The 13588-nt window shown below is 34.0% G+C and overlaps 2 protein-coding genes across 3 annotated transcripts; both read right to left on the bottom strand.

Annotated features, from left to right (window-relative positions):
• Positions 1-123: 123 nt before the first annotated feature.
• On the bottom strand, positions 124-2726 carry LOC18032620. The gene is made up of 3 exons (XM_006421245.2): positions 2302-2726; positions 2073-2156; positions 124-1782 (listed from the first exon to the last, which is right to left on the bottom strand). Exons 1-3 carry the CDS (start codon positions 2576-2578, stop codon positions 491-493), a joined length of 1653 nt encoding a protein of 550 aa, XP_006421308.1. The 5' UTR covers positions 2579-2726; the 3' UTR covers positions 124-490.
• Positions 2727-7059: 4333 nt separating this feature from the next.
• Positions 7060-12914, bottom strand: LOC18032394 (RNA polymerase II subunit A C-terminal domain phosphatase SSU72). 2 transcript variants are annotated; one of them, XR_002906736.1, is made up of 6 exons: positions 12555-12914; positions 11611-11897; positions 11370-11515; positions 8841-8959; positions 8413-8761; positions 7060-7351 (listed from the first exon to the last, which is right to left on the bottom strand). XR_002906736.1 is itself a non-coding variant. In XM_006421243.2 (5 exons), the coding sequence occupies exons 2-5, from the start codon at positions 11823-11825 to the stop codon at positions 8660-8662; spliced, it is 582 nt and encodes a 193-aa protein (XP_006421306.1). In that variant the 5' UTR covers positions 11826-11897; positions 12555-12914; the 3' UTR covers positions 8250-8659. The 2 variants fall into 2 exon arrangements, 1 of the variants encoding a protein (XP_006421306.1); XM_006421243.2 differs by lacking the exon at positions 7060-7351 and having other exon boundaries at positions 8250-8761.
• Positions 12915-13588: the final 674 nt, after the last annotated feature.

Genomic DNA, 13588 nt, shown 5'->3' with positions numbered 1-13588 from the left:
TACACACAAGAGTAGCTTATTACTTCCTGACACAAAGGACTTTTGATCAAGACTGCCAAGAACATCAGCATATAGATATCTGCATCTTATCTCATGATAACAAAGAAATATCAACACTTTGGATTAAGAATCAAGATGAGAGATAACTCATGGATATCAGGAGATTGTAAGAAAGATCTGAAGTACAGTAAAAGGATTTATTACAGTCAAAATGTTGTATGTCAATCTAAGTCTTACAAGTATGAAAGAGCAGCTGCTTCAAGCATCCTAAGTATTTACCAAATCGAAGTGCCTTTTTTTATTTTTTTTCCCTCCAATACTTTTTACTGCTAAATGTACAAATCAAGAAGCAACATCACTAGCTTTTACACAAAAATGTAACTGGTTACAGTGTTCCCACCAATCTACGACCATCGAATTAACCAGTGATAAAGGAGATATTAACATCTAACCACATTTGGAGTCAGAGATCCACAGAAATGCATTTAAATTACTGTGATTGGTGATGACAGTTCTGGTTGATTCTTTTGATAGAATAATCATAAGCACGAACCAACCGCTTCTGAAATCTTCGGAGTTTTAATCTCACATTTTGGCCATCGAGATAGATTGTTTTTGTGTATTGCCATCCCTTTTCGTTCACACTTGAAGGATCTCTAAGAACAGGATCATTTTTATCATATTGGTCATACAATGAGCTTTCTCTAGGAAGAATGGTGTAGCCAATATACTTCAAACCAAGTTTTCTTGCCGGTTCTCCATAGTACGTCTCTGCTGCCCAATCAGTTCCAAGGGGAATAACCTGAATAAACACAGAGCCAGGCTTCATGAAGAGAAAATGAGTCATGGCAGCACCATGGACTCCAACCATGACATCACTTGAGTTAAGTGCCCGATAAATCTTTGCCAACTCAGATGTTCGATCAGGCCTTACAACTTGAACTTGAAATCCAATGTCCTCTGCCATTTTCACCAACGAATTCTCATTAGTTATTGCTCTAGACCCATTTCTAGACAAAATAACCAATTTTGGTTTCTTGGATTGATCTCCTTGCACTTCCTTGACATTTTTGAACAAGGGATCTGATGATGGAGAAAGAGAGAGTTTCTCTCGTGCTTCTCTTTCCTCATCCTGTATCAAACCTCTTATTCTAGGCCAGTAAGCTTGATCTAGAACATTTCTGAAGTCAATTGCATTCTTATTTCCCCTCATTAACAAAGGATCCACTGTGAGCTCATCATGGATTCTTAGACCAACAATCGCTTCTGGAAAGCAATGAGTTCTCTTGTCTCCGCTAAAATCTATAGGTGGATAATCTGATAGACGTGATAGAATATCGCCATACTTCATAATCCACCAATTATGATATTCAAGAATGACAAACACGACCTTCTTCTTCAAATGCTGAGAAGTAATATACAATGGCAGAATTCCATCATTAAATTCGTGATAAACATTACCCGTATAGCCGCCGGTTGAGAAAAACACAGCTGGGACATCATGTACAACATCACAATGATGGTTGGCTGTTTCATTTTCTTTCTTCACAACAAGGTCTAATTCGTCAATGGTGTCCATTACACTTGTTTCCCATTTTCGTGTATATGGTCTGATCTTTTCATGCTGCAGTTCCTTCTCTTCAACCATGCTTGAAACATAGTTGATGAAGCCATTGGTGTTTTTGTAGAGAAAGATTGAAGAGGAAGCAGAGTTTGTTCTCACATCCCCTTTCATGATACATACATCAGTACGAATACTGCTTCTATCACAACATATAGTCCCTGTAAAACCCACAACAAAATAAAATAAATAAATCATTCACCAAATATATACCCAAAAAAAAGGGGGGGGGGGGGGGATACCAATATCAATATCAATTATTTTATAGTAGAAACACATACCCAAAACAAAGATATTCCCTTCCAAGTATAAACAAGACAAAAATCTAACATTTTTCAGGTACCAAATAGACCCAAGTGGGAAAATTCACAAAACATTGACCAAACTACACAAAAAATTAATTATTTTTACTTTCAAAGATAGAGAGAGACAGAGAATATGAAGGACAAACCATTAGAGATTGAAGAACAAAAAGGAGCATTTACAGCAGCAGCAACAAGTCCTTCATCTTCAGCACCAAAAGAATCTGCAAAAGCTTTTAATAAACAAAGAAACAACAACAAAAATCAAGAAACAAACAAAAAAAGAAAAAAAAAACAGAGAAAACAGAACAAAACAAAAAGAAAAAAGAAAAGAACTCAAGATAGACAGAGAGAGAGAGTGAGAGAAAGCTGGCTTACAGAAGAGAGACAAAGCATGAGGAGTCAAGATGAAGGTGCAAGAAAGAAGGGAAAGAAGGAGAAGGGAAAGAAGCTTCGTCCTGCTGGTGGTACTGCTGCTTCTCTTGTTGTGGTAACTAGGCGGTGCACAAACAAAAACAAGAGCGGCCGCCCCAGCTCGAGACTCCTCATCATCATCACCATCACCATCACCATCATTAACAAAATGTTCTCGAAAGGGTATCTGTTGCATCGCTTTCTTCAACTTGAGGTAACGCTGGTAGTAGTAGCGCCCCATAAATATTTTTTTTCAGCTTCTGCTTTTGTGATAAGCTCTCAAAGGAACGTCCCCAACTGGCCAACTCCTCCAAGAAAGAGAGAAAGAGAGATGGTTTGGCTAAGTTTACGAGGAAGACAGAAAGAAAAGAAAGAAAAAGAAGGAAACTTTGAACTCAGGGAGAAGCAAAGCCAAGGCAACTTTATAGTAAATAGTATCTATATATGTATGTATGATATGTTCTATTATTATTATTATTATTATTATTATTATTATTATTAAAATGTGCAACTGTGCGTGTTGTTGTGCGCGTGAGAGGCTGTCAAAACGAGGCTAAATCAGAAGCAGCCTAACAATTTTCATTCAGCCAGTCAAATAATTGGGGGTTGCGTCGCGTTTGGTGTTTATTTTGCTCGTTTAAACGACGTAGTGTTGGGCACTCCACGCGTCTTTGAATGTGCCGAATGTGTAAGCAAGTTGTCAAAGTTCTCTTCTTCCCCAAGCCACAGAGACGCCAACTGTACTTTGATAATTTACATGGATGTCCCTCAAGTTTTTGTTAATAAAAAAAATCGCCATCTGGATTCTGAAACTCGCTGTCAATGTCCTTGTTGTTGGTAGCTAGCTCAATCAGTCAAAATGTATGTCACCACTTATACCCTTAAAAGTAGAGTGCGAGTAATGATCCATCGACACTTTGAAAGCAAATTACAAAGATTTTAGACTTGGGGAGGGATAAAGCAAATTTATTAGAATTCTCGATATATTTGGATTAAATGCATAAACAATGATCAGGCAACGCTACTGAATCACGAAAAATTATTCTGTTTACTTTTTTATTTACTTATACTTTGATGATATATTATTTTAACCCATGCTTAGATTTATGGGTTGCAAGCAAAATTTTCACTGTACATTCAAATCGTATGAGTCTCATAGAAAATAACAAGATCATTATCTTAGATTATATACATACGGATGTATCACTCTATTTAGTAATTTTTCATAATATACTACTATACATATGTACGTTGTTTTGATTCTCTAGTGTTATTTTAAAAATAAGCTAGTATTTAATGCTGAAAGATTCAAATGGAAGACACTATTTTTATTCTCTAAAACAAATATCTTATTAAAAACTAAATCACGATAGTTATCTTTATCTTGACTAAATTTGGTTTCTTTTCTATATGTAAAAGTCATTATTGAGAATGTGTTGAGGTCAAACACAATCAATGGACTTGTTTGACAAACTCAAAACCAAGAGATGCAAATGATAAAAACTCTGCAAATCATTCACTAGTTTATTTGATTTGAGGGGAACAACAAATACTCTTACCAAAAATTACCCCAAATACACTCCACCCAATAGATCTTGTACAAAAACAATGGACCAGATTACCGCCCAATTGGGGAAGGCCAGGGTTCTTCTTCAGTCTCAGGTCACGTGACTGAAAGAGGGGGAATATTTTAATATTATTTTTTTGGGTGGGTTATCCGAAAATATTGATCCACGCGCGGTGGAAGCGCGTGGGAGAGATGAAATGATCCATTCTGTTTGCCAGCAGCTGACGAGGTTGGTGGTGTGGCTGTCTTCAATGTCGAACAAGCCTCCCCCCCAAAGCTTTGATCAAAATTTAATTAATTGTTCGATTGTCTTTTCTGGGACGAGGTTCCAATGCCTTTGACAAAAAATAAATAAATAAATAACAAGTAATTTATTAAATACAAGTTGAACTGAATAAAGAAAGCATAAACGAAAAATAAATAAATAAATCAGAGATTGGTCAAATTGTTTAACCATGGAACATTAATTCTTTTATACACACACACACACACAACAAGTTTGTGAACTGTGATACGGTGGCATATGGCATCTATAAAGCACCAGCAAATGATGCATCTTTTATATATGTATATATAGTTTTTCAATAAAGAATTTCTGACTTTAATAAAGTCAGATATCAGTTTAAAGATAAAAAAAATTTAGATTTTAATACACTACATGATAAAATACAATACATTAAAATTTGTATTTTTTTATCTTTTAACTAATTCATGACTTTATTAAAGTTGGGGATCCCTCATTGAAAAATTAATATATATATATATATATTGTTGTTGTAATTCATGTACACATTACAATCTAAAATTTATATTTTATAATAATTCAGTCTACAGGTCTGTCGAGCATTAACTCATAAATTTATTTTTACACATAACGTATACCTCAGTCAAATTTTAATTCAATAATCTACTTCCATAAATATATGAAAAAATTACCATTCATTATGAAAATTTAGAAAAATAAATTCTTCTAATAGGTTGAATCTACGTCAACGTAGGTGTGGATTATCGGTTACCACAAATTTAAATGTAGTTTTGCTTTTTCTACACTTCGAAAAGGAGGATTTATTTTGTTGGTGGTGCGAGAATGATAATTTTATTTGAATGATATACATTACATGAATGTTATTTTCAGAGCCTTAAGAGTCAATTAACTATGCGCCACACGCTACGATGTGGAGTTAGTCAATAATTTACGCATCAATTTTCTTCTTAGAATTGATTTTTCGGATAACAATGGGAGCCTAATGAAGGAACGCGACATGTCTCCACCAAAGATGTTGCAATTACAGCTGCCACGTCATCATCTCTCTATGTTTTGATCACCCTCCTTTTTCATTTAATAATAAAATTAGGGATCATGTATCTTACATGCATGTAAGATAGAGTTTGCCATAAAATTAATATGTTCCACCAACAAAAAAAAAACTTAAAATTACAATTTTCAAAGCATTGTAATCAAATTAAGAGGTCACGTGTGTGTGATTAATTGATAGACTGTCTGGGGCCAAGGTATAGGGAACCGATTGGTGGTATAAATAAATAAAAGATTGAGCAAAAGAAAACAATTGGCGGTAATCAAGGTCTCGAAGCTCGCATCGGCGGCGAAATTTTCTACTTCAAATTTGTACGAAGACATTTTTGTCCGCGGATTTTGATGATACATTCTTGGTTCACAAATGACTTTTTTTAATTTCATATAATTTAAGAATTTTCCTAATATTCGCTTCTCTTTAATTTTTTTCCTCTTTTTAGATTATGGAAATAGGAAAGGGAATAAAAAATTGAAAAGTACCCAATTACATACACGGGAAAAGGGTCTTTACGAATTAGGATTTTTAGTGAGGTAAAAAAATAAATATGTATTTTACAAAATGTAATGTCAGTCTTACGTACGACTCATACAAAAGATTGTGATTTAATTTATACTTCAATATATATTCTTTTTTTTTACAACATTAATATTTAACTCGAAATTCTATCTACCAAAATTATTAAAATTAGTATTTTCGGTTAAAATAATATAAAAATCAGGAGATATTCCATCATCCATTGTCAAACAAAATAGAATTGGAATAAATTCCGGTTCAATGAAATTGCGGGCGTAAATATCATTTTCTTTTTTTCTGGTAGAATTTGGGATCGAAATGCACATGTCAGGCACGTGATTATTTGTCAGAAAAGTTTTTCAATGGCTTTATGGGCAACTGGGCATGTTATTGAAAAATTGGACCGTTGGAGCGAACAGAACAAAATTGGGGAATGGGATTGGACAGGGATGCTGACAATATTTTTATGTAATTAGTGAGTCAGTTTCGTTAATTTGTTATTTGCCCCTCAAAAAAAAAAAAAAAAAAAAAAAAAGGTGTCACGTGACTAGCAGGCATACGGCCAAATATCATAACACTCCCAAGTTTTCACGTTCTGTGACTTTCTCTGCAAATCAAAATGATATATTGAAGCTTCTGAAAATAATAATAATAATAATAATAATGAAGCCACTCATACATGAGAAAGCTATTATATATATAAGTAGAAAAATTAAAAAAAAAACTAATAAATGGTAAAATAAAATTTCAACTCGTGTATGCTAATGTTAGTGGAGATCCTTCTCAGAAAGTCTGAAAAGGTGACCACGGCATGAAGGAATCAAGATTTATTTATTTATTAATTTATTTTACTTTTTGCCACAGCCTTTTACAATAAGAATAATTGTGCGTGGCATAGCATACGCCTTGCCACCTGCAATTTTATTGGTGGGCGGAATAATTCATACAGAATGACACCCCACGATTTCGGCCTTTGGTTTGGGCTTTTGTTTTAACCTTTCTTTCTTTTCTTTTTTTTTCCTCTCTTTTTAAAAAGTGTTTTTGGTCACTAAGAATTTCCAAAATTATTGCTCCAACGATTTTCACATCAATAAAATTTGTATTTTAACTAATGTGATAAACACATAACTCGTAATAATTTTCATAAAACAATGAAATAACTAAGTCTATAATCACTCGATGCTATTCTTTAATTTGAACAGTTGTTTAGTAATTATATTCATTGTCGTAAAATATTTGGTAAAATACTGGCGACTGCAGTTTGAAAGTTTAGAGGATGGCACTCTACAATTATTTGGTAAAAAATCTAAAATAAAACACCACGTAAAAGCCAAAGTCACCTCAGACCTCGCACATGTTTCTTTCTGACTCAATCATCATCATATCTAGCAGCAAAGAAACCTAATCCATGAAGAAAACTACCATGAGAAATCAAAGCTCTTGTAACTTTTCGGCGCATTATGTTACTTTCAATCCCCGCTGTATCCGAAAATGCTTCTTCCTAACGTTGGGCATCACCAGAAAAGAAAGCTCTTGTAGCACCACCATTGCAGTCTGTTTTTGCTAAATTGCTTAATTTGTTGTTATTCATAAACCAAACCATGCAAGCGTAAAGAAGCTTTGAGTTTCAACATCAAGTGGAAACACCCAGTAAATTCAGTAAACAAGAAAAAAGAATCCAATCAGCTCTCAGCACAAACTGGTGAACAACTTTTATATACAAAGATAAGCACAGAATTAAAAGCGCATGGAATTAATCACAGGATCAGCTCAACACTGTAAATTTAATCATCCACAGCAATCCCATACATATTCATTCTCATTCCACAAGAGAAGAGGACACCTCTCCTATGTATTCAATTCAAATCCAGACATTATTATCGTAATCTACTTCTCTTTTGCTACTTTTCATTGATACCAGCACGATAGGTCTCCAATGAAAAAAATATTCATCAAGCAACATCAAACATGTAAGGTAATGGCTAATAATATCAAAATTTCATTTATGAGTATCTAATGTATAACACTCATAAATAATTTCAACATCAAATCATCTAACTTCTCTACCAGAAAATAAGTAGACCTAAAGTATAAATTTAACTAATTGTATTGTGTTACATCAGCTGCATGAATAAGAAATGGGTCAACATAATAAATAAGAATTGACTATTATGTTTGCTGAAAAAAAAAAAATATCAAATACACTATGCAAAATGAGTTGGAAGGTAGTTCCTCTGAGCAGAAGGCGGCTAAATGACCAAAGTACCAATAACTGGAATTTACTTAAAACCCAGAATTAATCAGTTTTCACCTCTGTAAAGATGTTAATTAAGTGTTAGTTCAATGATATTTCACTAGCATTTTAAAATTTTAAACAAACCCATCAAGTTTCTGTGGGCACTTATATTCTCGACCAATGTAATGGCATTATGATAAGGTTCAAGCTGCAAAACAATTTTGCAACATCTGAGGTTTTTTACAGTTAGAGAAATTGAAACCCTCAAGGTAATGACTGCTTAAACAACGTAATGGAATAATGAATAACACGTGGATAATTATTCGGCGGATTGTCCATGAAATGACTTCAAATAGACAGCACATGGAATGAAACCAAAATTATCTTTTTCTTTTAAAAAAATAAAAGAAAAAAATAATAACACATAAATGTGAACCAAATACCTATCAACACTTGTAAGCCGTTTGAAACCTTCTACAACATCTCCCAATATCTTGCTAGTTGAGCCAAGTAGCACCCGCCCAAAATCATGCTAACTTCATTAAGGCTATCTTTTTCTTATAGTTGAAGTTGAGGTGTTAAACTTACAAGGGGAAGGGTGGTCCTGAAGTCAGGAGATTCACTGACCTTACGAAATTAGACCTCGAGGTTGGAAAAGATGAGTCATCCAATTCGAGTATATAGATGTCTTCAATAGAAAGATATACTATACAAGAGCTTTCGCCGGTGCCGTTTCTCAAATGCAGCTATAATGTCATCAATAGACTCCTCCCATGATTCAGCTGCTTCGATCTATACATAAACCAGTAAAAGTACAGTGATGTTTTAAATGATAGACTAGTGATACTATGAAAAATAACAAGAGACAGACCTCCTGGCACAGATCAAAAGTTAGTCGTCCTCCAATGGCTGCCTCCTCATGGTTATCTTTCACCTCCAAGTTGATCACCAGAACAGTTTTCATAAAAGGCTGTTCTCGAGTATTGAGATCTGCATTATATAACACAAAAATCAAACAACTATACAAGAATATGGAAATAAAAATAAGATATTTTTAAGAAATGAGTCAGCATTTATGACTCTTTAAGGAGAAAACTGCTTTACAATCTGGCTCTCTCAGCTTTCATCAAACTCATATATGAACACTGTCTCAGATGTCTAAAACTACTAAGAAAAAAGCTCTTCTGATTAATTTGAACAACAAGCTTCAAAAGTCTCCATGAAAAGGTCTACGAAAGCCAAAATAGTCATGGGATGAGTTGGAAAGCATCTTTGAAAAAATGCTGTTCCCACAAATTACTAAAAAATATTACTTATTAAACATGAGAGTTTGTAAAGGTAGACGGATTGGCAACTCTCACTGGATTCAGCAATTTTGGTGTGGTAGATATTTAAAAATGCAAAGAGCAGTAAGACAGAATGCTCAGGTATAGACTTCAGAGAAGCTTCTTCAGTTGTCACTCAAATGTAGGAATATCCTAGTTTGTTATCATGATCAAAACATGATTGGTTAGAATAAGTAAGCGCTAAATAACTTTCTTAAACTCATTCGGAATTCTTTCATGCCAAGTCAATTACATTATATAGGTCCAACTGATTGCAAAGCTTCTAAGATAAATGTCAAGCTCCTACATCAATGTTGATCAAATGATAACATGAACTGCTGCCAGAATCACAGACCAAGCAACTGATAAACATTCCAGGAATATATGGTATTGTTGAGGTCAGAGATTCACTCAGAGACTGCAGGATTCACAGATGAGGAGAAGAATTCTGCAGCAGTTATGTAGAAGTGAAACTAAATGTACTTAAGTAGTTATTACAATTAAGCAACATGCTAAAAGTAGTGAGAAAATCAAAGTTACGGATCAATGCAGCGTCCATAAGTACAAAAGACACTGACACTCCAACCTCTTCTTAGTAAGACAGTCTATCCAATAAGCAGGGGTGGATAAACAGTGGTTCATTTGTTTTCTCAGCAAGCCGAGCTGAACAGAAAGCCGAATGCTTCATGCTTTCTTGAACCACTTTACAGAAATATCAACCGGTCGGTTTATAAGCTGGTTTGCAGCCAGTTATACCTATTTTAAGTTTTGGTTGGAGTTCGAGGGAACCAACATTAGCTGACCCAAAAAGAACTGAACGTTCCACTAAAACCCAACTGTTCAGTCATTTCAGTTCTGATAATTTTTTTGCAGCTCTTGAAAGGTTCCTTTCATATAGTTTTGCAAAGAGCTAGAAGCTATAAAAAAGAACCAATGGATATTATGGAAATGCTGCAAGAAAAGCAATGGAAAATGGAATTTTCAATCAGTTCTTTTAGATGATTGACTGAACTCATTAATTTATGCTTACTCTGAGTTAAAATGGAATTCTCAATCAGTTCTTTTAGATGATTGACCAACTCAATAATGATATGATTGCCTATTGTGTAGAGATTAAAAGAGAGCTAAATATTTCCTGGATTTAGTTATAGCTTCCATTCTGAAGAAGTCAGCTCAATTAAAAAACTTCAAGAACATCCTGCTGGATCTAGATTCAATGATCCAGCCTGGTAACGATCCCCCTGGCAGAGTTAAAAAGGACAAATGGAGTGAAGTCTTAATACACTCTTGAAAATCCTCAGGCTCAGCCTTGTTTTAGAATTATTGATTTGGCTATCTATATAAACCCCAAACCTGCTTAGCAAGTTGAGTTCAAAGTTATGGCCCACTAAACCTTACAATCCTAAGGAAACAATAAACTGTTGCTTTTTTCCAGTACTCTAGTATTCCGTCAGATATATCCCAGAGGCTTAAGTATTCTACATCTGCCATATACACTTGTAGACAAAAGACCCAAATATAATCTGGCTTTTCAATTTAAAGGACCAAAAATCAATCAATTTCACATTAGTCTGTTTTCTAAACTGACTCATGTTGTTTTCTGATCCTAACACGTAATTGTTCCCATGCTAGAGGCAAAGTATATACCTATACCTCCAAATTTGATGCTTATAACCCACCTTCGCAACCCAAAATCATAACCAATACCATTTCCCCAAAAAAACTATTGTTCCTCTAGTTCTTGGGCTAGAGAATTACTTTTGCAGTCAACTATAAACCCATTTTAATTCTTTGATTTTAAAGTTTACCACAAAACTAAGATTATTCATTATATTTTGACTTAATGATGGACAGGCCAAAAGGCACTGGGATGCGCTTCAATGAGTACGCATTACACATTACATAGATTTTTGTTCACATATTTTACTAAGAAATCTTGTTGACAAACGTCAACTAAAACAAACAACAGCAACATCAAGTACAGAAATCCATTCAGTTGATCCATACAGTGCGTTAAATTATCAATATAACCAGAGATGATGAAAAGAGAGGAAAGGAAAATTGTAAGTGTCAACCTTCAACAACCGTGTCAAAAACCTTTTCTTCAAAAGTAAAAACAATATCAAAGGAACCATCAAGAGCATTATCTTGCCAACGTTGAGGTGCCGCTTTCACACCTATATTCCTTTTAAGCATTGGCAAAATACCATTACGCTTGTACCTAGGACAATTAACTAACCAAAGTAAGTTCCATTTCTCCAATAAAATATATAATAAATTAAAAACTTGAATTGAGTTAAGGCAGAAAGAAGATACAGTTCGGGGTCTTTGCGGCGGAGATCATCAAACATCTGTTTGTAGGGAGTACCAAATTCGTAGACATTAGGTTCTCTCAGTGATGGTCCAGGGAGCTTAACGTGAGCTCCAGTGCCATAGGATGAAACGTCGAAGCCATGTCTCTTGAGGAGATAATGTGCCTCCATACTTCGGTTCTGGTTGGACGAGCATACCATGGCATACCGGTATTTCATGGTGATTGCCTACTCCCAGTCTTCTTGATCCAATTCCAACTCGAGTAGAGTCTCTACAAAAAATGTTAGTACCTGCAGATTTCAACTCCTCATTAGCTTATTCCAACCGCTTGAGGAAAAAAAAAAAAAAAATCAGCGGTTATACCCCTATATCACCAAGAGAAACTATCTCATCCTTAGAAATGGGAAACAAAATGGAAACCAGCCAACAAAATAATTTTAAATTAGATTTTCAAAAATCGATTGCACACAAACTATCAGAAGAAGAAAAAGAAAAAAAAAAAAAAGACAAATTCAAGCTTAAAAACAACACCCTTTCAAAAAAAAAAAAAAACAGCACAATCAGTTCCAACAATTTAAACTCAAAAACAGATTAAACTTCCACAAAAGCTACAAAAAAGAATCAAGAAACGCACTCTTTTCTCTAACAGATTTATCTTGCGCCTTTATCTACAGATTTTGTGCTTAATTACTTTTTGACAGTTCATTTACACTCTAAAAGCATACATGCCAGTGAGAAACAAAAAAAAAAAATTAATTAGCATTTGTTTCCAGATTTTTTTTTAGAAAAAAGCAATTAAATAATTTGATGTTATAATCATAAAAAATTTATTTAGTTAGATTATTATTCCAACCATCCATTTATACATAAATGTATTAAAAACTGATTACCCAAAACCCAAATATAAGAATAAAAAACTTAAAAAAAAAGAACAATTACTAACTCACAGTCGACGGTGACTGCTTGCGGCAGTGTGCTGGTGGCGACCGGAGTGCGATGAGGCGGGATTTCAGCGGCGTTGTTGATTTGGTTCTCTTTGGTGCTCGACGCCACTGTTTTGGGCTTTGGGTCTATTTCGAGATTTCGACTCTGAGGAAATTGCACCAGATACACCGTGATACTTCAAAAATTATCTCTATACTCACAAATCAGATTTTGTTAAAATTTTCATCAATACATTTTAAAAATTAACATAAAATTATTAAATTATCCTTTTTTTTTTTTTTGAAAGAAAGAAAATTATCCTTATTTTAAAACACTTTAATTCAACCGGTATCACTTCTGCAGTTCTGCTCAACAAACATTCGAGATTTTTAATTAAATACTTTTTAATAGTTATAAATTATTTAAATACCCTTTTTTTTCATAGATACCTTAACAAATACATATAATGAATACATCAAATTCACTCCAATTCCTTGTCTTCATAGTTCTTTCACTTCTTTCACTCAAATCTCTTCTCACCGAAATTCTCTCCAAATCTCCCAAAATCTCTCATAATTCTTACACAAATACATGTATGTATTCTCTTCTTCAACTCTCACTATTTTTTTTAATTAAAAAGAGGTGCATTGCTTATTAAATAATCCAATAAGGTATGTTAATATTGTTGGGTGTTAAATTTTTTATTTTTTTAGGAAAAATTTTCCTCACATTATAATGTTTCATTTTCAATTATTTTCACTATTTTTCATTATATGTAGAAATATATGCAATGTAGGGTGTTTAATTAGTTTTTTTAGCAATATAATTTATTTATGGCAAAAATATTTCGCGTTGTGCATTCATTTTGACATTGTGTACGTCATGTAGTCAGTCGCGTAGGTAGGGTTGGCAAAACCCCGAGCTGGGTCCGGGTATCGCAATGATTGGACCCGACCTGGATGCAATAGATGCTCGGGCCAGATTGTGCCGGGCTTTGATCCGGGTACCCGGATTTTATATATTTCAATATTATATGTGTATATTTTTTTAATTTTTT

This window comes from Citrus clementina, unplaced genomic scaffold (assembly GCF_000493195.1).
Source record: "Citrus clementina cultivar Clemenules unplaced genomic scaffold, Citrus_clementina_v1.0 scaffold_9, whole genome shotgun sequence".
Taxonomy (NCBI): domain Eukaryota; kingdom Viridiplantae; phylum Streptophyta; class Magnoliopsida; order Sapindales; family Rutaceae; genus Citrus; species Citrus x clementina.
This window is presented reverse-complemented; position numbering and strand designations above follow the sequence as displayed.